At 46.6% G+C, this 25,713-nt stretch overlaps 5 protein-coding genes across 5 annotated transcripts; 3 read left to right on the plus strand and 2 right to left on the minus strand.

The window, feature by feature from the left end:
• Nucleotides 1–1,882: 1,882 nt before the first annotated feature.
• GGS25DRAFT_518218 (S-adenosyl-L-methionine-dependent methyltransferase) lies at nt 1,883–3,362 on the plus strand (the record flags this gene model as incomplete). Its single annotated transcript, XM_049263502.1, has 2 exons — nt 1,883–2,202; nt 2,258–3,362. The coding sequence occupies 2 exons, from the start codon at nt 1,883–1,885 to the stop codon at nt 3,360–3,362; spliced, it is 1,425 nt and encodes a 474-aa protein (XP_049120098.1).
• Nucleotides 3,363–4,328: 966 nt separating this feature from the next.
• Nucleotides 4,329–7,352, plus strand: GGS25DRAFT_518219 (Pep3/Vps18/deep orange family-domain-containing protein; the record flags this gene model as incomplete). The annotated part of the gene is made up of 3 exons (XM_049263503.1): nt 4,329–4,545; nt 4,608–7,206; nt 7,280–7,352. The coding sequence occupies 3 exons, from the start codon at nt 4,329–4,331 to the stop codon at nt 7,350–7,352; spliced, it is 2,889 nt and encodes a 962-aa protein (XP_049120099.1).
• Nucleotides 7,353–11,340: 3,988 nt separating this feature from the next.
• Nucleotides 11,341–15,299, plus strand: GGS25DRAFT_512940 (uncharacterized protein; the record flags this gene model as incomplete). Its single annotated transcript, XM_049262838.1, has 3 exons — nt 11,341–11,582; nt 11,670–14,922; nt 15,156–15,299. The coding sequence occupies 3 exons, from the start codon at nt 11,341–11,343 to the stop codon at nt 15,297–15,299; spliced, it is 3,639 nt and encodes a 1,212-aa protein (XP_049120100.1).
• Nucleotides 15,300–17,628: 2,329 nt separating this feature from the next.
• GGS25DRAFT_123482 (uncharacterized protein) lies at nt 17,629–22,331 on the minus strand. The gene is made up of 7 exons (XM_049256155.1): nt 22,105–22,331; nt 19,926–22,050; nt 19,511–19,601; nt 18,838–19,163; nt 18,323–18,763; nt 18,075–18,267; nt 17,629–18,019 (listed from the first exon to the last, which is right to left on the minus strand). Exons 2-7 carry the CDS (start codon nt 21,881–21,883, stop codon nt 17,654–17,656), a joined length of 3,375 nt encoding a protein of 1,124 aa, XP_049120101.1. The 5' UTR covers nt 21,884–22,050; nt 22,105–22,331; the 3' UTR covers nt 17,629–17,653.
• Nucleotides 22,332–23,930: 1,599 nt separating this feature from the next.
• On the minus strand, nt 23,931–25,468 carry GGS25DRAFT_518222 (Creatinase/aminopeptidase; the record flags this gene model as incomplete). Its single annotated transcript, XM_049263504.1, has 4 exons — nt 23,931–24,136; nt 24,196–25,017; nt 25,090–25,275; nt 25,447–25,468. The coding sequence occupies 4 exons, from the start codon at nt 25,466–25,468 to the stop codon at nt 23,931–23,933; spliced, it is 1,236 nt and encodes a 411-aa protein (XP_049120102.1).
• Between the last annotated feature and the right edge of the window lie 245 nt (nt 25,469–25,713).

Genomic DNA, 25,713 nt, shown 5'->3' on the forward strand with positions numbered 1-25,713 from the left:
ACTTTACACTTTACACTTTTCCCCACTTTTCCCAAAACATCACTAGTATACTACCGTTACTATCACCACAATAACTTACACTTAAGCTTTAATCCATAATGTTTAGGGAATATAATATCGAGCTTGCTGTCGCTACGATATTACGAATTTGTGACTATCACGATATGCCTCTTAAAGACACGCGAAAAGGCTCAAACTTGAAATAATATTACGGCTACAAAAAAGCAAAAACTCAAATTTGGTATATTCAACCAAGATATTTATCAGGAATTAACTGAATTCATATCTTAAATATGGGTCCCAAATCCTAAATATATGGGTCCGGAATATTTCCGGCCCGAAAAGTGCTACACTGATTTGAAAAGTGCAGGTTTAGAACTGTTTAGAACTGTTTAGTGCACTTTTACACTTGTGCAATCCGAAACCCTACTTTTCAGACTTCAAATGTTTATTTGATAGATCAGATATTCCCGAAATTGCATACCCTAGGTAGTGTTATAGGTATTGTCTTTGTCATGTGTTGTAGTCACTGGTCAGTACATAATGTATACATACCTACCTATGTATTGTACAATACCTAGTGTAGGTAGAGGATAGTGTAGCACTCTACCAGTGTTTACTAGTGGTCTAAACTCACCGGGGACACTCCACTAACGGACGGTAGGGGCGGAGACAGACGGGATTTCCCATTTTCAGGGCTGTTCGGGGACTAATAAAACGAAGCTCGCTTATTAGACACTTTTTCGGTCCCCCAGTCCTTATGGACATCTGGAGCTACCAAAGTACGAGGTACCTAGGTAGGCTAGTTGCAACATTAAAGAAGATTCGATATTGAAAGCACTTGACTAACTACCTAATGTCCTATGTATGTAATAGTAATAGTAATTCAGTCTGAAGATATAGATATGTAGGTATGCCAAGTAGTATACTATGTACTAAGGCTGTAAGGTTCAAATATTCAATGTTAGGTTGAAAAATGTAGGGAATAGAATAGGGGGTAAGATTCCACTAGCATGGGCCCCAGGTCACGACATGCACATGGCTCATAAAAATACGTTCTATTACTAGATAACTACAGTACTATATGTCGTACTATGTATTGTACGTAGTAGTATCAGCTGTACTTCAATGTTACTATGTAATACTGCCTACGCCTACATATGTACCTACTAAGGTACTTAGATATTTTGTGTAGTATTGTGTAGTATTATGGATACATGCATGGATATAATCCCCGTTCATTGGATCAAAATCTGGGCTTAACGGTTACACCCAGTTTCTTAGTATGCAGCTGCTGGTGCTCAATTCGGTAGCCAATCGTCGTCATATTTGCCCTTGAATGGTTCCTAATGGTTCCTCTAGTTCCCTCGTGTCCATCCATTTCCCCAAACTCGTCTAACATTCTAGTCCCTCATCCTCGTTACACTACCCAATAGTCATCATCCACTTGCCAATCTCGAGATATCAACCCTCTGACCTTAATTTTCGCCTCGTGGTCAACGAATATTCGTTCGCCAATGTATCACTCACTTGACAATTTACCACCTTCAATAACAAACTTATAGTATAACCCCACCTTTTTACTTGAACGGACATCTTGAACGACTTTCCCTACGCCTTTGTTTTCGTCTGCCTAGTATAATCTCAAAAATACAACTACATTTGCTTGCGACACTATCGCCGATTCCCATAATTCTTGGAGTTGACGGAGGACTATGGCACTCGTCTAGGTGAATGAAAAGGAGTTGTCCGCGACCCTACTAAGCCACCACCGCTACCAGCAACAACACCGGATCCTTCCAGTGTGATTGAGATGAAGAAAAAGAAAGGGGCAAGGAATAATTCTGGGCAGGTTAGGATATCAGATATTCCAGCCGCAATCATGCCATCGCGAACCACTAGTGTGACCGATTCGTCTATCGAACCCTATAGTACCGAAAATGGCGGTAGCATAGGAGAGCTTCCCGTCCCCGACCTAGACGACGATGTATCCACCGAAGATTTCACAAGCGATTGCTTGAGTTCACGGACAACAAGTTACGCCGATCGAGATAGTCGCATATTAGAGCATGCCGACGGAGTTGAGACCAACCATCTCGACGCCTTGTCTATCTATTCTCCGACCCGATACCTACCCCAGGCCGTTCTGTATCGGATAGAATATCCATATGACGATGAAGATACTATGGAGGAAGAAACCTTGTAAGCTCAGGCATGGACTATTATTACTATGAGGGATGGTGCTAATGCACGACAGAAACTCAACAAGATCAATAAATGAGGAACTCGAGTATATCATGGAGAATGGCCGACGTTATCGCGGGTCATATTTCATGCCGAACGACGACGATGAACAAGTTCGATTACAGCTGATAAATCAAGTGTATCTGAAAACATTTGACGGCGAGTTAACGAGTGTGCCTCTGGAAGCACCCACGCATATTCTAGATATCGGCACCGCTGTTGGTGAATGGGCTATAGACATGGCCGAGCTCTATCCCGACTGTGAAGTGACTGGGACCGACATATCTAACGTTTTTGAGCGACGTGCTCCGCAGAATGTTTATTGGGAAATTGACGATGCCGAATTAGAATGGGAGCGTCCGGCGAATTACTACGATCTGATACATTTACGGAACATGACAGGATCATTTTCTGACTGGCAAAATATCTACCGATCTGCTTTCACCTGCCTTAAGCCAGGCGGTTGGATTGAGCTGCTGGACTTCGATGACACGAGGGGAATGAATAGTTTCCACCAACAGTTCCAGCCTGGATCGGTAGTACATAAGTTAGTACATGATGCCTTCGAAGCTTGCGATACGTACGGAAGGCCAATGGGTGTTTCTCATCTGGAACCTAGATTTCTAGTCAATGCAGGCTATGTTGACGTCCAACTCACGGAGCACGCCATTCCCTTGAGGACGGAGGACGGCTCGACAGGAAAATTTTGGCTTCTCGCAATCTTAAATGGGATTGAACCAACCTATCTAAGGCTTTTAACGAAATACAAAGGATGGAAGGCAGAAGAGGTCCGCAGAGCTTGCGACCTGATCGGGCAGGAACTTATGGAATTGGCACTTGATCCAAAGAGAGCGAAAGGATTTGTCATCAAGGTCAGAGTCCTAAAAGGGAGGAAACCAAATCCCAATAGCCAGAGCCGATGGCCTAGAGGGCCATCACACAAATCAGATTATAGGACATCAGGCGAGGTGATAAATACTGATATGGAAGAACATAACTTGACGGATGAGGAAAGCGGATATTGCTCCACTATATCCCACGAACCACCGAGTACCCTAAAGAGCGACCTATACGATTCTGATTCGGAGGAGATACGACCAACCGACATGAAATCTTAAAGTTGGCTCATAACTATGATCACAACTATGGTGATCTTAACCACGCCAAATAATCAAGCAAAACCACTACGCACACTAGGTATCTACCTACCTAGTAGTGTGCGTGAGAGACTAGTAGAGCAGACGGAGCACAATACTGTGACGAGAGGGGCATAAAAAAGGATTCAGTCACAACCTAATCCTATGCACCCTCTTTATTCTCACGCCGAGGAAGATCACCATCCAAGTCATGACCTGAACGCTTTAACGGATGACTGAGATGTGCTGAGCAGATATGCTTGACCACACTGACAAAATGATGGGGAACAGACTGGATGACGCAGAGCTTACAGCTCATTTGTGCCTAGAATGGTCCCCTTTATTATTATTTTTTACAAGAATCTGTTATAAATGGCATAATACAGAAGGGGGGGCTCTTTGGGTTCCAGGGCGTATTTGGGATACTATCGGCGTAAGGCTTTGTACATACATACTATTTCCCCATACCCATTTTTGGATTTCATGTTGCATAGGTAGGGGTAGCGAACGAGCAAGGGAGTTGCTTAAGGATATATTTTTTGGGGATATTTTGGAAATAAATTCACAATATTACAAGATTTGTAAGAAATATTGCGGTAACATAATTATCATGTATAATGTACTTCGTCTATATGCATAGGTATACCTAGTACCCTATGTATATCATTATCTTCTTTATATGCATATATACCTTATGTACTTGTACAATACGCTATACCGTATACATACATAACTACATGGATGTTTGGTACCTACCTCCCGAGTCCCGCCCCGAGCTCTACTACTAGTCTACTACTATGTACAGAGTCCAGACCTGGAGCTTCGAACTTGAACCCAAACTTACATCTTCTGCCTAACATTCTCTACCTACCCAACCCACAACACACAAAAACCCTCTTGAACATCGTCGCGACTCTGTCATACAAACATGACCATATAGACCTCTAAATGGCGCTAGACGCAACGAACGGATTTGCTGCCGCCAACGGCGTACACGGCCTTACGGATGGAAGCTTACCTATCTTCGATGTTGAACGAGTACAGCTCCAATTCTCCATCGCTGCCGACTTCGTTGCAGCCCAAGTTGCCAACAATGTTCTTGTCCTGGCCTTATCCAACGGACGTATTTTGCGCATCGATCTCAATAGGCCGGAAGATATAGATGGTGAGAGAGAGAGTAGAGAGGATCTATGACTTGAACCTAAGTTAACCTAAATAACTTGATAGATATCGACCTTCCCAAACGTGTCTCCGAAGTGGGCGTCATCCGGCGCCTGTTCCTCGACCCCACAGCTTCTCACCTGTTAATATGCACCTCTCTCGGCGAAAACTATTACCTACATACACAGTCACGACAACCGAGGCCTCTCAGTAGATTACGCGGCGTCCCCATTGAGTCTGTGGCCTGGAATCCATCTCTGCCTACTGCCACGACCCGCGAGATTTTGATAGGCGCCTCGGATGGAAATATTTACGAGACCTTTATTGAAACCTCTACGGAATTCTATAGGAAAGAGGAAAAGTACCTGAAGGCGCTAAACAAACTCCCAGATGGACCGATCACGGGAATATGGGTTGACAGTATGGGTGGGAAGTCTGATTTAAGGAGGGTAGTCATCAGTACACAGAGCCGTCTATTCCATCTTGTGGGCAGAGTAGGACGAAGTGGCCACGAAGGAAGCGGGTCAATCTTCACAAGACTATTCGATTCCGAGCAGCCCGTTATTCACGAAATTTCGAGAAGCACAACCGTCGGTCCTTCGGCACTCGCTATCACCCCAGATTCCCCCAACACAAAAACCTACGATGACGTGATCCCAGATCGAGCCTTCGCGTGGCTTTCGTCGAATGGCATCTATCATGGGAAGCTCTTGACGACTCCCATTAACAATGATCTGGGAAATAAGGTATTCGCTGAGTCGAAACTTCTACCAAGGCCTCAGGTAGTGTCTACCGAGGCCTCCGGGCGGAAGAAAACCCCATCTGACTTGATTGATGCGATTGCCTTAACACAATGGCATGTCGTTAGCCTCGTGGGGGGTCGAGTTATTGCTATAAACCGATTGACCGGCTCCGTCGTATATGACCAGGTCATTCTCGACCAAGGGCAAAAAGCGTTGGGCCTCTACGTTGATCAGCAAAAGAACACTTTCTGGCTATTCACATCCCAGGAGATTTTTGAGATCGTTGCCAGAGACGAAGATCGAGATATATGGCGAATCATGTTACAAAGACAGCAGTTTGATGTGGCCTTGCAGTATGCTCATACTCAGGAACAAAGGGACGCTGTGTCGATGGCATCTGGTGACTTTCTTGTCGAGAAAGGTCTGTTCGTTGAGGCTGCTGGTATATATGGGAAAAGTAGCAAACCGTTTGAAGATGTTGCACTGGCCTTCATTGATCATGGCCAGAATGATGCCTTACGGAAATATCTCATCACAAAACTCGCGTCATATAAGAAGTCTTCTACTATGCAGAGGATGATGATAGCAACGTGGTTAGTTGAGACATTCATGGCTAAACTCAACAGTCTTGAAGATACTATCACGATAGAAGCAGAGTCAGCCGAGAATGGGAATAGGAGGGACTCGCGGGATCAGCTCGACGCTGTCAAGAACGAGTTCCACGACTTCGTCAACAAGTACAAAGCCGATCTAGACCGCAAAACAACTTACGATATCATTAGTAGCCACGCTCGAGAAGACGAACTCTTGTTCTTCGCTAGCGCCGCTAATGACTACAACTATGTCTTGTCGTATTGGGTCCAGAGAGAGCGATGGACAGAGACTCTGAACGTGCTCAAGAAGCAGACAGATCCGGAGGTCTTCTACCGATATAGTAGCGTCCTGATGACACATGTTGGACACGAATTGGTCGAAATAATGATGCGTCATCCCAAACTTGAGCCGCGTAAAATCATTCCGGCCCTCCTGGATTACAATAGAAATTTTAAGGGGACTCTTCTCCACAATCAAGCTGTTCGGTACTTACAATTTGTCATTAACCAGCTTCACTCTACGGACGCGGCTGTTCACAACACTCTTGTTTCTATTTATGCATCCCACGACTCGAAAGACGAGTCTGGACTTCTGGCGTATCTTGAATCTCAGGGCGACGAGCCTAATTTTGATCCTGATTTCGCACTTCGTCTGTGTATCCAGCACAAGCGAACCCTCTCATGTGTACACATCTACACAAATATGGGACAATATGTTCAAGCGGTGGATCTCGCCCTATCACATAATGAAGTCGAATATGCTTCCATTATCGCAGACCGGCCGATGTCCAATCCCGTCCTTAGGAAAAAGCTTTGGTTAGCGGTAGCCCGCAAGGTGATATCACAATCCAACGGCATTAAAACGGCTATCGAATTCTTAAAACGTTGTGACCTTCTGAAGATCGAGGACTTGATCCCCTTCTTCCCAGATTTCGTCGTGATAGACGACTTCAAGGAAGAAATTTGCAATGCGCTCGAGGATTACTCGCGCAATATCGACACTTTGAAGAAGGAAATGGATGAGAGCTCACAAACAGCGGCCAACATCAAGATGGACATCGCAAGCCTCGACCACCGCTACGCTATCGTCGAACCAGGAGAGAAATGCTACGTGTGTGCGCTCCCACTTTTAAGTAGACAATTTTTTGTATTCCCATGCCAGCACGCCTTTCACTCGGACTGCCTCGGCAGAAAGGTACTAGAACAGGCCGGCGTCGCCAAAAGCAGGCGTATCAAGGAATGTCAGATCCAGATCAGCAAGGGTCTCGTCAACGGTGCTAAGAAAGAAGCTATGGTCGCAGAGCTCGATGCTTTGGTTGCTTCGGCTTGGTAAGTTGAGCATATTGTCATGCTATAGGGTGATCGTCAAAAGCTAACCAGTTTTACATAGTATTATGTGTAGCGACTATGCTATCAAACGTATCGATGAACCGTTCATTACGGCGGAGGACGATAAAGGAGAGTGGGCTCTATGATTGCCATAATCATTGCAGACAGTCGCACTCAATTATTAACTTGGTACCTGCGTTCTTGCCGGCAGGCTTACGATATGATATGACACGGATATTTATGTCATTCCAGGAATTTCACGGGGGCGGGGGTTGTTCCTACAACATGAATCAGGAATGCGGGATGGGTAGATAGTAAGTGGTGTTTCTTCGACTTTGACTAGGAGCTTAACACGCGTTGCGGAGAGGAAGAAGAGAAAGGGAAGGAGAGAAATTGATACCCAAATGCCAGATTCTTTTCCCCCACACGTATCTTGGAGTCGCCGAGTTTGCGTATATACGAGCAGTTTTATGAATATACATAGGCTTGTTGTACCTATCTATCTATAGATGCGTCAAAGCTTACTTGTTTGAATTTACCCCTTCTGCGTGCTAGGTCGGTGCCTACCTATACAAAGGATAGGTTTACTTGGAGGTTAATGGAGGAGGGATGTCGGGATGTCCGCCTCTTGGGAAGGCTGACGGTTTACGTATAATTAGGTATGCATCTTCTATGTAGGTAGGCGTGGGGTGAGACACGGGAATATCATTGATACTAGTAGTGAGTAGGTATGTTGGATGTCTACCTACCTACTAATGCTGAAGATCTATCTAGGTTAGTATATAGGCGATGTCGTGTCTTACATACCTAACTACCTAGTACATGTACTGTAGGTATGTGAGTGCTTATTAATGCTTAACTTGCTCGCGCGGGATTGTTGTGGCTGGATGGATGGCTAGATGGTTGGTTGGTTGGTTGTAGGTACATGGGCAGGTAGGTAGGTATTATATTGTATAAGTAAGATACTAACTATGTGAGACAGCTGAGTCTAGTAGCTATAGTTAATACCTGTGGAACATACATACATACCTACCTACCTATCTAGTTGCTGAAAAGCTTTAGATATGTATGTTTAAATTTCCCCAAATCTACCTACATACTTGGGAATGCTTATCTAAGTGGTGTGTGTGTGTGTGTGTGTGTGTGTGTGTGTGTGTGTGTGTGTGTGTGTCTTGTCTTCTGTGTTGGCGGAAAAAACAGAAATAGAAAAGTCTAGTTACAGAGATGGGGCCTCATGCAGCGTCGATCAGCTTACCGGGGTTTCGGATGGCTACTACGTATATATTAGATAGGGTATTCTGTATCTACGGGGAGAAGGTGAAACTGGAGAAGAGAAACACAAAGAGATGTAATAGCTACGTACTAGGTAAGATAGAGTAGGTAGTTACATACCTAGGTAAGATAATTGGGGGTGAAAGAAAGCAAAGCCTTGCCTTGTCGGTGGGTGTTTTACATACCGAAACAGATGGATTCCATAATGAGGCTGATGAGCTGAGTATTTAGTTGGTAGCAGGTGTAAAAGAAGTCAAGCCCCTTCTTATCTTATTCGAAGCCTCCGGATATGAAGGGGGAAACAAAAGGAAAAAAAAGATTCGGGTTTGGTCGTACAGTTTACGTGGAAATATCTACATAACTATGTAACCTAGTTATGTATCTCTTAAAATGTACATAGTATGGTGGCTTGCGGCTGGCCCAGTTCGTGAGGATTTGCGTTACGTTGGAAGACGACTTGAAGCGACGTTTCAGATTCCATGGCATGGTCCTCCCAGACCCGGTCTTGGTTACTGATTGGTCCCCTGGGCATAAAGCGATAGCTGCACATCTTAAGGCGCCATCTAGTTTGGTTTGGTTCACGAGCCACATATGACATAGATTACATAGTACCTAATAGTTACATCTGTAAGCTCTACCTACAGTACTATGTAAGTTGTCAGTAACATTGAACCTGCTACTACATGGTAATAGTACATACCTCATTTAAAAGGGTGCCCCCCCTCTTCATCTACTTGACGCCGCCTCTCATATGCAACGTCAGGGAGGCATGCCACAGCTCCTTCCAAAATAGGGAAGACACTAGACGTTTCGACCATTTTGAGCATTTGAGTGGTAACGGCTTGCTGTTTTCAAGACAAATTCTGAAGGAAAATAATGTCAGTTTGAATTAAACGCCCCGAGCTAGGGCAAAGGACAGCAATATGTGGTCGTGCATGAGCCGAAGAGCATGGGGATTGGCAGACAACAGACAAGAAGGACAAGAAGCATGCAAGCGACAACCGGATCCAGAGTGCCATTGTCCGAGGTGGAATCCGATACGATAGTTGAGCACAGTAGTTATGGATGGCATGTCGTCATTCTCGTTTACCTGGTCAGCAATTGCGGCACTACCACGCCTCTCCCGACGTGCTTGCACAGGACACATCTTCCTAAACTGTCAAATCAGCGTCCAGGTTTGGACATACGAGTCCCTGCGAGTCCCTGCGAATCCCTGGGCAGTTGTCAAATTCTCCATAGCTGCTGAATCGCCAATCAAGCGGCGGATACCCCTGTTTCGATAAAACCGAATAAAAGGGACGAGTGGAAGCGCTGGATGGAGTAGGTCAATCATTTGCTACTTATTATCATCATCAGGCACACAATATATGGATATGGATGTTGAGTACTTATGTACTGTGTAATTTCTGCGAGTGTGAAAAGAAAGAAGAAAGGAATAGAAAAGCAAAGTAGTTATGTGTGTGTCCATGGATAAACGTAGAGGATACGATATCTAGGGTATTTGTCAAGTTTGAGAAAGATGAGGAGAATAGTTGAAAAGGCACTAATAAATATGCGCATGGCTATGTACTAGGTTAACCTAGGTATGTATGTTACTAATGTATGTGGAAGAGCTTTGAGATGCATGGACATCCCGTTCAAGTTGTTTCAACATCAGGCAAGTATCTGTAGTAAGTAGCAGGTACCTACATTGATAGTGCCATAGTGCTAGGTAGGCAGCATGTTAGGTAGCATTGTGTGCTGATTTTGTGTTCAATATTCCCTAAAGAATTTTACTTTCAGGGCACAGATTGTATAATACTTCTAGGGCTACATCCTACATACCTAGGTAGTGTAGGTACCTGGAGTGTAGGTACAATACAATACCTACACTAGCATCTGGAGACTGGAGCATGGGAGCACGGCCCCCACCAAAATCCATAGTACCTTCCCATCCATTCCCTGCGGCGCTTCAACTTTTCGCACATTCATCGTCCGTCTTTTTCTTTGAACCTCCTGATAACTAATTATTATTACATACAAGTCTAGTCTTGACTCTTCTCTATATTCCTCCACAACCTTTCCTCTTCCCTTTTTTTTTTTTAATGCCCTTCTCCAGGCTCTCCCTCTCCCTCTCTCCTCGTCACCTTTTATAATTCCCCCGCCTCTAGATCATACGTAGATCTTTAATGGAGCCTGTATATTGACCCTGATCCGTTTGGTCACTTGTTTCCACTCTTCAGAGGCCCTTCTTTTTTTTCTTCCTTCTTTCTTCCCTCCCACCAAAATATTTCTTCAACGGGGGTTTTCGTCCAGGAAGGGGGAAAAAATAAGAGAAAAAAAACCACAGGTTAATTAAAATTGTTCCTCGTCAAGAAACGCTATATTCTTCCATCCAATTCGACTTGGACCTCGTTCTTAGAAGATTACGACACTCCTTGTATTTTCTACCTTGCAGGCCCTTTTTCAAGTTGATTTGTTCTATCCAATATCATCGCCTATTTCGACCTCACCCGGTCGCTTGCTCACCTCAATTGTAATAACCCAACAAGCAGGGAAGAACAATAAATCTTGTGGGATTACTACCTTCGAAATTTCCACTCATTCCATTGGTATACTCTACCCTACGGCCTCGTGTGCGACTTAATACACCGACCACGCCTGTCGAATTGCTGGTGTGGCTGGTTGAGCCCCGTCTTCTTGACCGCGCATTGTAATAGGACGAAAAGAAGATCAAAAATCGGCACCGCGTCATTCCGAACTCTCTTCGATTCCGTCACCTACTTCTATACGAAGTCAAACTGCCCTATACTATCATCATCCGTGGAGAACTATTACTACTACTTCTCTTGATGAGGGTCGGATGAATTGAAATAATCGATAATGTCAACTACTAGACCTGAACACCTGACCCTTGGTTACCCACCTAAGAGTGCCAACGGTCGTTCCACATCACCAACTACCAACAACTTACCTGTCGACTCGCCGGGTGCATCCTCGGTTAGATCTCCCTTCGGCATGTCTGGTGTCTTGAACCCGCCAGGCAAGATGGCAGGTAGCTCGCGTTCTGGGGCTGGTTCTCCTTCGCACGAGACTGCCGGTTCGAGTAGGTTGTATTCCAAGAGGTATGTCTTTATTTCTTTTCATAGCTTATTTAATATATTCATATCTGGCTTTGTTGAACCTCATTATATCTAACACTCCAATCATAGAGCGAGGGAAATCCAAGCCCAAGAGGGTGTTCCTGGCTTGTCTGGAAATCCCTGGGGTGGCCCCCCAACCAGTGGTCACTCGACGCCTCTACGAGAAAATATTCCCGAGTCACCCACCGATGGATTCCCAGACTTTGCGCAACTACCTACCCCCGACAGCTTACCATCGACACGACGTGCACGAGCAGGCACTGTTCCGTCCAGATTCCCAGCTGGTGGCATAGGAAATGGACTTCTTAATCTTCCCCCCATTTCTTCGCAATCTGGCCGCCCAACTCCATCCCAGAGTCCGTTCAAATCACCATCGCCAAACTTGAACGAAAATTCCGACTCTGCTCGATCTTCAAACCTCTTGTCAAGACTCCGAGCTGGATCAATGCCACAACGCAGTCCCTTTTCTCATGGCCCTGGTAGCAGCTCGCCGTTCGGGCCTTCGGTCTTTAGTACCTGGAACCCGACTGGCCGTGAGAGAGGCAATACTCTTGCTAGCATAGCGAGTATTGGATCAAATGGACCAAGCTCGCCGGCTCAGTCTGCCTTTTCGAAGGAAGGGCCTGGAGACAATGATGTTCATATGAGGACTCTCGACTACCTAGGTTTAGCTGAGACTCCGCAGCCCGCTCGTGCTCAGTTAGCTACACCTTACTTACCCGGACTTGCAGACTTCAATAAGCAAGCAAACAACCGATTCCGTTCGTATTCGGTCAACAACAAAGATAAGTACGCAGAGGAAGAAGATGGCTATGATGACGAGAGTCTGGCCCTCGAGAACCAGTATGCCGCCCATCTTCAGGACCAACTGGCTGCTACCAATGCTGCTATTCACAGCCATAATCTAGCAGTCCAAGGTCTTCAGGCTTTTGCGACTCAGGCCTCAGCTACTCGGCCACGTGCTCGCACGGCTGGAGTTTTAGAACTACAGGGAGCAGGCTCAAGATTGATGCGAAACTATTACCCTACCCCCTCGCGCCTTGATAATGCGATGTCTGCCGCTGAGATCCGATTGCCCGAAGAGAAGGAGTTTGATGACCTCCCAACAGCTGTCGCTGCGATGAATCTAGGTAGATCGAACAGCCGGAACAATGGCCTATTGACAGCCGAGGAGGCTGGTCTTGAGGGCCCTACGAGTGCACTATGGCTTGGCAGCATCCCGACTTCGACCACCACGTCGACTCTGACTGAAATGTTCAAGTCATATGGTCCAATTCTCTCCGCGAGAGTCTTGACGCACAAGAATTGTGGCTTCGTTAACTTCGAAAGGATCGATAGTGCTATTTCGGCGAAAGCTAGCATGAATGGCAAAGAGATTTTCCCTGGAGCTGGCCCAATTCGTATTAACTTTGCCAAGCCACCTTCTGCATCGAACACACCAGGCCATGATGGAGTATTCCCAAGTCCTAGCCCTGATCCATTCGCGAAGAACCAAGATGGAGGTATCTCTGGCGCCGCCACTGCTGCCGGCGATCATGCAGCAAATGCCTCGAATGCAACGAATGCTGTACCGGTGATTCCCTCTCTACGTGATATGATGACGGACATTATGCTCATTGTCAAGTCATTTGGTGCTACCGAGGACGACACGTACCGCATATCCCACAGTCTTTCGCAGTCGGTTCAGTTTAATGCGTTCGTTGACGAAATCCCTCCTATCCGAGAGCCTACCCACACCAGAGTTCACGATGCTCCAAAACTGAGGGATATTCGAAAGCGCATCGACAACCAGAGTTTGTCCCCGGGCGAGATAGAACACATTGCTACTGAGATGTTGCCAGAGATCGCCGAGCTGTCCTCAGATTACCTTGGAAACACGGTGGTCCAGAAGTTGTTTGAGCATTGCTCCGACAACATTCGAGATCTGATGCTGGCTAAGATTGCCCCTCACATGGCCGAGATCGGTGTGCACAAGAATGGTACTTGGGCAGCGCAGAAGATCATTGATGTTTGCAAAACACCACAGCAGATGACCTTGATTGTTCAGAACTTGCGACCTTACACTATTCCACTATTCCTAGATCAGTATGGCAATTATGTTCTGCAGGGGTGCCTCAAGTTCGGCTCTCCATTCAATGACTTCATCTTTGAAACCATGCTTAGCAAGATGTGGGACGTTGCCCAAGGTAGATATGGCGCCCGAGCCATGCGAGCGTGCCTCGAAAGTCATCACGCGACGAAGGATCAACAGAGGATGCTCGCTGCCGCCATTGCTCTTCACAGTGTGCAACTAGCCACCAATGCCAATGGCGCCCTTCTACTAACTTGGTTCTTGGACACGTGCACGTTCCCCCAGCGACGTAATGTGCTCGCTCCTCAGCTCGTTCCCTATCTCGTCCATCTCTGCACGCATAAGGTTGCCTATCTTACGGTTCTGAAGGTCATCAACCAGAAAGCCGAACCAGATGCAAGGGACGCCATCTTGAGAGCTCTGTTCTTTGCCCCCAAAGACCAGATCCTGGAGGCTATCCTGAACGATCACTCATGCGGCTCTACATTGATCTTTAAGGTCCTCACGACACCCTTCTTTGACGAGAGCATTAGAGGCCAAGTAGTCGAGAACGTGAAGAGTGTTCTCATTCGCATCAAGGCGCAGCCTAACCAAGGCTACAAGCGCCTTATGGATGAGGTTGGTTTATCTACTCGCACTGGAGGAGGAGGAGGAGGAGGCGGCGGCGGCGGCGGCGGAGGGTCTCGCGATCACTCCGTGGGTAACAACACCTCGACAGACCGACAACGGCCGACGTCTCGTCAAGCTCAAGCGAATGCTGCTGCCGTGCAGCAAAACTCTCAACAATACGGCAACCAGTACCTTAACCCGCTCAATCCCGCTAGTAATGCCTCGAATTTTGACATGAGTGGCTTCCCGGTGCCTAGAAGTGAGAGTGCAGAGTCTGGCATGTCTTCCTTCCCATCTTATGGCCAAGGGCAAATGTTTAATGTAAACAACGGATCGATACCCCCGACAAACCTCCAACAATTGCAGTACCAGCAGAATATGCTCCCACGCGGAACACCGCCCATGAACAACTACTACCCTCCGATGCAAGCAGGATTCGGGGGAGGTTACAACAACCCTAACGCTTCCATGGATCAATATCGTGGCCAGAACGCCTCGAACGGCAGCCCCATTCAGCCGCCTGGAGCTCCAGCAGGTTTCGCGCCTCCCGGATTTGGAATGGGCGTGAACATGGGAGGCTACGGATATGGCAATGCCATGCCCTACGTTCAGGAGCAGCCAGTGAACGCCAGGCGCGGACGCGTAGGTCAAACCACCCAACAAAAGAGGTCGCCTCGACCGTAAACTACGGACGGCGCTGACAAATGAACTTCAGAGATGATCTGAAAGGTCACCTTTACTGTTTTGCATGAAGCTAGATGCTTATCTCTACATTCACGCATCTACTTTCTCGACTTGCGTGGCTGTACTGATAAGGGAGTTGGTTGGCTGGCTTGGCATGTTTGATTTTTATTCTCAAGTTTGCAGATGAACAGCTATGGGCGATCCACCCAAGGCCCGACAAAGAGATCGGCATGGTTACGCTGTGGAGGGCAGGAAACCACACTGGTATTACTTGGATCCCCGTACGACGTACGGTTTATTTCATCAAACTGGACCCGTTTACGCGATTCTTATAGCATGGTTCATCTTCATTTGTAATTCTGCTGCAACAACAAATCATGAATGAAGGGATTGACCAACTTTACCTTATGACGACGACATTATCACTGGGAGGAAGCACCTGTGAACGAAGAACCTTTCGGCTATGTTTTATCATTGATCATTGATGTACAAAGTCAGTTTCCACGTGGACGAATAGAGGTTCAACTAGCTTCTCCGAACTTTGACGCAGTTGTGCTCGCAAGAGGCGATAGAAAGAAAAGCACGAACGCAGGAGGGGTAGGCTGGGCATAACCATGGCTGAGACAAAACCAGAAGTTATGGGCGGAGAATTTATATTATGGCCGCCAAGTCATCATGATGACAATGGAAAACTCGACTCGTTTGTATTGGTTTTCACTTTAGCCCCTGTGGCAACTCGATTACAAGCAAGGGGGAAGGATGGCGTGGCCGACGCACCCTGGTGGACGAGGGAACTGCATGACTAGTGAAGTAAATGGATAGGAAAATATTCTTAAAGTGCCGAATGAGTTTTATTTCTGTACACCGTTTCCTGTTTCGTCTCTTATTGTGACTTAACTTCTGTGATACCTTGCCCTAATGTTGTAATATCTTGAATGGCGGTGAACGCCCTTTTCTCGAGGTTGAATCGATAATGGATATGAAGAATGCTGTTTACAATAGTTTTGCGCCCTGGTGGGAATCGTGGGATGACGATCCTCCAGTATCCTACTAGGCTATCCAACTAACGTTATCCCCAACTAGGTAATTGGCTTCCTGGGTTCGGAGATTAACTAAATCGAATGAAGCCATTTCATTCAAACTTTGATGATGATTCCACACTTAACTGTCTATGTAGGCAGATAGTTACATGTAATTACTACCTAGTACCTATGTAGTACGAAGGCTTGCTAAGTAAGTTACTCTACGGAATATCATTGCTACTACCTATTACCCTTGCCCTTACTCTTACTCGCCTACAAACTGTTTGCTATGTACAGTAGGTAGGTAGGTTAGGTAGATACTAGGTAGGTACCTCATGCAGGTTAGGTTAGGCCAGTAGTTAATCAATTTGAATCACGATAGTTAAAAACCTATCAATTTCGAAAGTACAAAAAAGGGGGGGGTGTGGGTTATAATATTTCCATTTCAATAGACAGACACGCGGACACAAGACACATATATTATTCCATTAGTCTGATTTCAAGTCCACGCAAAAGAGTTCTTTTGCATGTCGTATGTAGTTATCAGTATCATGTGTGTGTTCGTTCCTCAATGTTGTATGTCTCTGTATGCGTATGGATTGTAGTACCTACTACCTAGCGTGCCCTGTGCCTACTAACGTAGGGAAAAGGGCATTACATGGATATTTCCCCTAATGGAAAACAAGAACGAATAATGATGGAAAACAAGAAAGAAGGAGAGAGAACACCCAAATAAGAAGCCAGCGCCGTTTTCCCTACTAGTATAGGAGAAAAAAAGACCGACTGATTCACTGGATAGGAAGAGAGAAGACAACTATTCGTATAAATAATAGTTGAGGATTTCGCCCAAGACGATCCACTCCTCTCTCCTTTCTTTCTCTGCTTTCTCCCCCCCTTAGAGAAACACTTCTTCCCTTTGAACACGTAAAAACGCCGATCCACGATCCACCTATGACTGAGCTTCTAACCACTCATATGAGTTGGTTTGTTTCTCGTCCTTGCTGTTTTCGATTAGGGTTGTCGAGAAAGTACCGGAGAAGAGGGATCGGAAAATTAGAAGAAATCGACAAGGGAAACTTTGTCAGGCCGCCGTAGGTAAACGAAATTCCCTTCCAGATTCATCCTCCCATCCCCCCCAACTCTGGTGCCGGAAAGCCCGAGAGGGCATTATGGAGGTGTAGAAACCAGCGTCTATGTAGTCGAGGGCCCCTTTTGCGAATATGAACAAGTGAAAAGAAACCATCGACGAAAAAGATAAATAGTCCCTCGAAATTCTCGAGTTACCTGTGACTGCTTCCCTCAGAATAACTGACGGATGCTCTTCGTCTCAGCCCTGAATGCAATGCCCATCATATGCATTTCCCTCTTATTAGAGTATTGATACAACGGATTTCGATTAGGAGGCGTATGGAAAGATGGGGGTTTCAATCTTTGTCAATGGTAGAAATTGTTGGTAAGAAAGATGGTGCACTATGACCTGTGCTCAAAGTCTTCGATATTATGTCCTTTGGAAGAGGGGACACAAGAGCCGTTTGCCAACGCCAAACGAATTAGGGATATCATCAATATGAATTCCACCCAGTATTGTCCGAGAGGAATGCAGACGGATTGTTACTAGTCAAAGACAGGTGCACCGTATATGCTAGACCATACGGGTTCACCTAGACTTAGTCGACCTCCATGGCAGAGCTATCGTCTGGTTTGCCACTGCCGGCCTCGGAGTCGTGAGAAGCACTATTCCCAACAGTGCTAGACTTATCGTCTTCAACAATAGTCATATTGTCATCTTCGGGGATGACATTGGGTAAGCGAGCATCAAACCGTGTCGCTTTAGGGGTCTCGCTACCTGCGACGGTCTCTGGAGTATGGGCGGTTTTGCTTTGTAAGACTTCGCGAATGCCCTGCGTAAGGCATTCGACTTGAGTGAGCATGGCTCGAAGAGAGGCAACATCGACTGTAGCTAGTTTACCGGATGCGATGCGCTCGGCGTCTCCCATTGCCATCATAGAGACCATTGCGGGGCTCGCGTTAGACTGCATTCGTTGTCAGTTATAGGGGTTTGGTTTCGTGAGTTGCATGATAACTTACGATCAGAGCTTGATGCAATTGACTCATGCCATCACCCTGGTTTCGAGAAAGCTGGGCAAGATTTAGGGCCACTTGCTGCTCCTCGAGGGTTGCTGCCTTGAGAGGTGTGGGGGTAGGGCGCGTTGCGCCGGCTTGAGCGGGACGCTGGCCATAAGGATGGCTACTCTGTCGATATTTGCGATTCTGACGGACACTGTCAAGACTAGATTAGCATCAAAAAGTCGGAAGAGCCACCGCGTCTTTCTTACCGTTGGATGAAGTCTAACTTTATGCCTTTCTCGGACACTCGTTGAACGCGGCCATAATTTACATGTCTGCCCCAACCGTGTTCACTTTCATCGTTGCTATCATCATTGTCGACTTCTATGAAGCCGTTGTTGGGCAATCCTCTACTGTAACCTTGCTCGATGGCTGGGACATCCTTAATCTTGCGGTGCCGGTGTGCCGGGGCGAGCGTCTGCTCGAGCATATCTTCTGGATGGCACGGACAACGCCAGGTTCGAAGGACTGGTGGTATAGCCAGAGGTGGATCAACACATTCAAGGTGCCAGTGAAGCCCGCACACCGAACAAGGAATAATCATGCGGCTTTCCGAGGCACCCTTCTTGCAATGATGACACAAGACAGGCGAATCAGCATTTCTGACTCGATAAAAGTCGAAAGGTTCCTCAGCCCCCTTCTTGTTGGATCTATAAAGCCAGCAGAGTTAATGAACTGACTACTTAGGTAGTTGAGTGGATGGTTTGAAATGGCTTGGACTTACTTGGGCTTGGGAGGTGCAATCTCCTCGTATTCGCCGTCAGGACCAGTTCGGACACCTTCAAATTGCTCTCGGACATCTTCAGGAAGACGAAACGATCTAGGATTCTTTCGGTCCAAGGTGTCGAGTAGGGAGGCAAAGATGCCCTCATTCTTGCCAAAGGGTGGATAATAATTATGCTTGCATTCATTACAATACCACTCGTCCGGCATGCGCTCACCGTCCATTGGGGGATCGATGCACAAGAAGTGAAATGAATAGTGGCATCCGTCACAACACACTATCTCCCCATTGCCGCCACAAGTGTAACAGCAGTCATCATTCTCGTCCTAGTTGATAGATTTTGTTAGCATGAACTTGAAAACGTGGAATACTCGGGTATCTGATGGATGATCTGGTGGATGTAGTAGTAGATGTAGTAGTAGTAGTAGAGTTTCGGCCCAAGCGGTAATCGGGGAAGGATCTAATGATCCAATCGCCACCGCCCGGACTTGCGTTTGTAAAGCTAGGGCTAAGCCTCCCTCGGCCCACGATCGAGGAAACTGACATAAGAACACGTTGCGGTAGAATCATCGCTTGTGTCTCCCTTCCCAAATCTCAACCCTCCAATTTCCCTTCTTTTCACAAGAAAGGGTAAATTTGACAAAAACAAAACGAACAGATGAATTATACTTACTGAATTATGTGCCAAACTGTTGCCTATAGGGCTCGGTCGCTCCCCGTTGCTGCGAGGAATTCCCGCAGACGTTCCTTTTTTCTTCATCGGTCTGCCATGTGTAAAAACACCTTCATTAGTAAAATATTTCTTAATCGTATGGGTATAGATATGGGCTTTGGCCAAATCGTCCACAGGGATGGATTTCCCCGTAGAGGTTGAACTTGGCCCAACGTGAAATCATGTGGTGCCACATCGCCACTTGACTGGGCCTTGCTTTGTGACAGCACAACATCCGGTCGGGTCACGCTGTGATTAGAATATCGCAAATTCAACATATCGGAACCCATGATAGAACATATAATATAGGGAGAGAGAAGGGGGGGGAGAGAAGGGAGAAAAGAGAAGAAAATTAAGGACAAGGTGAGGAACTTACGAATTTTTCACGCGTAACCCTGCTCGGGGTTTCTTGGTAGATCGTAGATTGGCAGGCGTCGCGGCCCGCGAGTTGCGCGTCGAAGATGGGGGCTCTAGATCAGCCTTGAATGATAATGCAATTGGCGAGATGGACTCGTCAACATCCTCGTTGTGTCGCTTAGCAGCTCGGGCAGCTCGGGTACTCAGGGCTGGAGTGCGGGATAAGCGATTCTGCTCAACGACTGGTGGTGGAGGTGGCACAGCCAGCTCAAAGGACAGATCTTGATCTTCCAAATGCGAAGGTTCGCGAATGAAGCTGTTCTCAGTAGAATCTTTGGTAAGACTGATTGTTTCGAGTCGTTTCGCCAGCTTTTTCTGAGTAAGTTCATCAGTTTCATCCAAATCTCCAAATCTGCTATCAAACTTAAGACTGCTCTTCAGGCCAGTGCTTGCTGCTTGCTGCTTGTTACGAGTGGTGGGATGGGAAATAGCAGAAGGCATGCTGGAGTCTCTGGTTGGAAGGTTGTGACGAGGAGTGTTTTGTGAAGAGGGATGCTTGAGAGATGCATTCTTCTTTTTGGCTGCGGGTTTCTGCTTCTGGTTGCTGATTGGCTGGGTCGAGTCTGCCGGGATTTGTGCATTATTTGGCTCGGCAGCCATGGGAGTAGGATTGATACGGGGATGGGGACTCGAACTGGGACGCGCGACACCGAGATCATCATCCACCTGATCCATATACTCTTCATAGTCGTCCGGGACATCGTCTGGAACTGATGACAGTGTCGATGAACTGCTTACTGATCCTGTCCGCATCTTCTTTCCTTTGCTAGGCGACTTGCTGGTCGTGCCACCTTTCTGGCTGTTGACGTTGGCTCCATTGATCTTAACTGGGCTGCTATTGCCATTCACGATGCTGTCATTATCTAGCTTGATCTTCTTGCTGACGTGATCATCAGCCGGAGTGTCGTGAAATACACTGAGATCCAGTTTGATCATGTCCTCGTACGGTGCAGTCTTGGGCTTGTGAGGAGTAAAGCCACTGCCGGTAGAAGGAGGCACAAAGTAGTAACAGCCTTTGTTATCTACCTTTCCCTCTTTTTTCTTATCACAGACAAGCTTGTTGAATTCTTTGAGAGTGTCAGGGTCTGCGCGTTGATAATAGATGTCCTCAATCATAGAAACAAAATGAGGATCAGATGAATGCTCATCATAGAGCAAGCGCAACGCCCAAGCTGTAGGATAGCGGTAATGTCGCAGAGCTTCGTCTACAGCTGCCTCCACAACTTTGTCTGCGAGGTCCTTATCAGGTTCGCGGTTAAGAGTGGAAGGGGGTGGATGAAAACGGGGAGGGGAAGGTGGGTGAATGGGAGAAGACATGGGGGTAGGGCTGGGCCGTGCACTTCGTCGGCGGACAGAGTGGCGACGCGTATTGTTGGGGGTTACTGAGATTGATACTGAGGTGTTTAATGGTCGCGACTTGGGGTTTTGCGGTACGTAGTCATCATCTGCTCCGTCATCTAGTGGTAAGACAGTGGGCAGTAGAGGCTGAGATAAGGGCGACAACGGCGTCGCATCCACATCAGCGGTCGTATCCATTTCTGTATTCATTTCTTCATTAGGCGATGCGTCTCTCACGCGTGGCGCTTTCTCGGGTGCTGTTGTGGTAGTAGCGATGTATGGTTTTTTAAGAACAATACGAGTCTTGACAGGAGGTGGAAACGGATCTCCGTTAAGAGGAGATTTTTTTTGCATGGCTGCCTTAGGAAGCGTACCGAGAGGTGCCATATTTTCGACCACTCCGCCTCTGATCAATCCTGCCTCCTGGAAACTGGCTTTGTTCTGTATCGGCGGTTCGAGCCAGCGCTGCATGAATGATCTTTGACCCTCACTAGTAAATCCTCTATTGTGTCCGGAAGGCGAGCTCGAATGTAAAGGGCTCGAAAACCGGGATCGGCTGGCTCTGTGGTTTGTGGACATTGTAGTGGGCGACCGTAGCTCTTGTATGTTTTTTTTTTCTTCCTAAGGTTTCCTTCTTTTTTATCTCTCTGTTGAGATTTTAGGGGAGGGGGGGAGCGCACACCCCTTTTGTTCGTTTGCCTCTCTTCTCACCAGCCCGCGCGACAACGTGTGAATCAATCGTGCAGCTGCTCAAAGGTATTAGCTTACAATCTTTTGAAACTTGATGGTACTAAACCTACTTTTCTACGTCGATGAATTCTATCGACGGGGCTCTTCGTCGCGCTTTTTCTGTGATGGTGTTTGTCCTACGCGGTAGGGCGAAGGGAGGGTTATGCGAGATTCCAGAGCTCCAAAATTCGGAGTGGACGGCGCCCGCCACGACCAGGGGCGAACACACTACCTAAAAAAAAAAGCCCACGGGTACAGCACTGGGCAACATGTACTGTATTGTACCTTCAACTTTCCACCCCCCCTAATCAAGAGGGCCTGCACTTCAATTTTCTTCTACCCTTCCAGATGTTCCTAACCTTCCTAGTAGTAGCAGCAGTAGTAATACTACTAGGTAGGTAACAAGTATTAATCCCCTTTTCTTTTCATAAAATCTTCAAATCTTCAAATCTTCAAATGCTCCCTTTAAAAATCCAGATGTCGGAAATCTTTTCCAAAGGTAACTATTGGGTAAGTACCTAGGTATGTTCTGAAATTATTGAGCTCCAGATGTCTGTTCTTTTGACTTTCAAGTTATGCAAATGATTAGGACAGTAGTGTACCTAGTAGTTTTCTAGGAGGGTATGTATGCTACTACATATGTAGTACTAACTATCAAATAATTGATCTTTGAAGAAGAAAGAGGGAAATTTAATGTTGTTCTTGCCTCCCCTGAGCTCATCATCTAAAATCAAGTACGGAGTACCGTACCTGCCCTTGGGCTATCTACCCTACCTACCCTACCTACCCTACCTACATACCTTGACTTGCACTTGCCCGGTCCAGATATTTATTCCCATCAACCATCAATCATTTTGCATACCTACATACCTACATACATACCTACATACCTGAGTAGTAACTACCACTAGTAACTACCACTACTAATACCACCAATGCCGCCAATACCACCTGATTAAAATCAACACCACCACCCATCACATGTCCTTCATCTTTCCCCTTTTTCAAGTTTATCTCAAGATTTCTATCTATATACTATCCACTATATATGTAGCTATCTACTATACTATATATGATCCCTTCAGATATATAAATTCCATCTTTTAACCGGCTTATCCCGCTCCCCTTTCCCTCCTTCCCTGCTGCATCTATCCCGTTTCCTATCGTGTAGTTGTACCCTCGAAGACGATCACGCCACGTAGAAGCCTAGGGTTCCTGACTCACCCTTACTGTAAGAATATTTGGGCGAAACCACCAATGCGCCCTAATCCCGAGCCCGCAAATTCACGTCATCAAGCCCACCGCTAGAAACTGAATTTCACCCATTTTGCTTCTAAGGATAAGTAATCATAATGGTAGCGTCCCTATTCTAATACTATCCGCCATGTCACTGCCAATCTACCTAGACAAATGCATACTGCCATACCTTGGGTAGCTTATTTGTAAGTACTAAGGAGTCTAGATCCGTAGATGGTTAGCATAAATTCGCCGCGTGGGGCTATGTCCTCAATTTGAGTGCTTCCGGTCAGGATTTGATTCCCATCTGTAGGTATATACATATATCTCGTATATCTCACTTCAGCATGCTTTATATTTCTTCTTCTTTGTTTGTCTTTCTCCTCTACGGGAACTAATAACACAGATGTCGAGACCTGAATAACCTATTCTCTCCTTGATCACGCAAGATCCACCATGCGTTTCCAGCTTTCGGGCCGTTTCGTGAAACTCAGAACAACTCAAGTTAGGATGTTGAGCCAGGTAAGCACGCGAGAACTGTTAATCGACAGGCGTAGGAATACAACGCCCTGGCGCCATTGGTCATATGTGTACCAACCACGACTGAGGCGAGACTGACTTGCGGAATGCGTGCTTTCAAGTGCCCAGGCCATGAACGTATTTACTCCTCGCTCTCCTCCTCATCATCCACGCCCTTCTTGGCAGACTTCTTCTTCTTCTTGTTCTTACTCTTGCCCTTATTCTTGCTTAACGGCTGTTCCAGTATCTTCAGAACCTCCTCGTCAGTGATCTTCTTGTCTGACTGGACCTTGTCTAGGTCTAGCGCCGGTGGGGCCCCAAGTTTTGAAATGCCGTTCTTTGTGATAGCTGTTTGTGTTAGCTTGTAGGGACTTAAATGAGGGGACGAAGAAAGCCCGCAGTCATACCAAGTGTAGTTAATAGTCGGGCAACTGGAGAATTGTCCTTGTCACCAACTAATTCGTACTGCCGTACAACCCCCTGGCGAACACCTTCATAAATTCCAACCTTATATTTGGTATCACCTCCTTCTTCCTCGAGTTGCCTTAGGCTGAAAGGAAAGTGGCCAAATTTGGTCTGGATGGTAGACAAAGTCTTGCGCGCGGTTTGCGACTTTAAGATATAGGTGTTGTTCGTCCGACGAAGGAGAGTTGCTCGCTGGTCAATGTTCTTGACTTTGCCTGACCCTAGACTCATACCCATCTCTACACCCCATACCTCTCCCACTTCGGGTGTGCCATCCCCCTTGGAACCTTCTGCGGGAGCGAGGACAATCTTCTTCTTGCCTTCGATATCATTCCGGTCGAAGAGCCACGACGTTGTGCTCTCTACCAGGTTGCATTCGTAGGTTTTAGCAATCTTGTCCAGGATGGAGGTAATTTTCGTCTGAGTAGGGGGCTTGGCTGCAGCTGCCTTTGCCTTTTCCTCATCACTTCCGCTCGCTAATACCCCTGGTGGAATTATGAGCCGTAGGAGGACTTCGTTGGCATAATGCGTAGCAAGTATCAAATCGGCAGATCGGCCGGTGATGACATCCTCAGCCTGATCTTTGGACGGAACAAATATTGTGTCGCAGACAATGGAACCAAAGCCATCAATCTGAGCGCCAAGCTGGATTTTCACAGGCTCTCCAGCCTGAAGTTCGACATTCGCCTCGGCGGTGTCAGAGGCTAGTGGAGTATAAGGTGTCACATAGGAAGCCGGGGATACAGTGGTGGGATGGGAAAATCCTGCATATATCTAGCATGAGTGGAAATTTACAAGATATCAAAAGGGGGATTCAGATTCGACTGCCTGCTTACCCTTCAATTTGGTTGTACGGTAGACTTTAGCAACTTCTTCTTCAATGAGCTTGTCTCCCTTCTGGCAGATGGTGACAACCTTCTCGCCTGCAACACATAGCTTAGATACGGCGGCGAGAACCTTTTCAGAGATAGTAGCAGCTACTCTGTATTTGGTCAGAGTGTCTGGATTTGCCAGGGAATAGTCTAGAAGATGGCACGAGTTAGCTACGGGTTGACTTATCTCGAGTCTCGTGAGGTCAATAGAGGGGGGGTATAGAGACCTCGAACGAGGTACGGATAGCTTCGATGGTGGGGTAGTTCATAGAAAGCTTTGCTCAAGTCGAGGTTGCTTTAAAGAAAAAGAGACGGACGAACCAATTTCCTTCTCGTCGGACATGGCGACTTCTTAATAATATACTGGCTTATTTACTTTTTTTAAAACAAGAAATATGACTTGGATGTATTGGTAGCAAGTGGTTAAAATGAGAAAGTGGAAGTAGAAGTGGGCAAGGTAAGAGGTAAAAGGTAAGGTCTGGTGCAATAAGCAATCGGATAGGTCACAGGTATTTTGGTATTTTCGTTTAGCTGCGGGGCTTTGTGCGAGCAATAGAGAGGGGCAGCATTGTGACTGACGACCTGGTG

Source organism: Hypoxylon fragiforme (genome assembly GCF_022984875.1).
Source record: "Hypoxylon fragiforme strain CBS 206.31 chromosome Unknown GGS25scaffold_2, whole genome shotgun sequence".
NCBI classification, from domain to species: Eukaryota; Fungi; Ascomycota; class Sordariomycetes; order Xylariales; family Hypoxylaceae; genus Hypoxylon; species Hypoxylon fragiforme.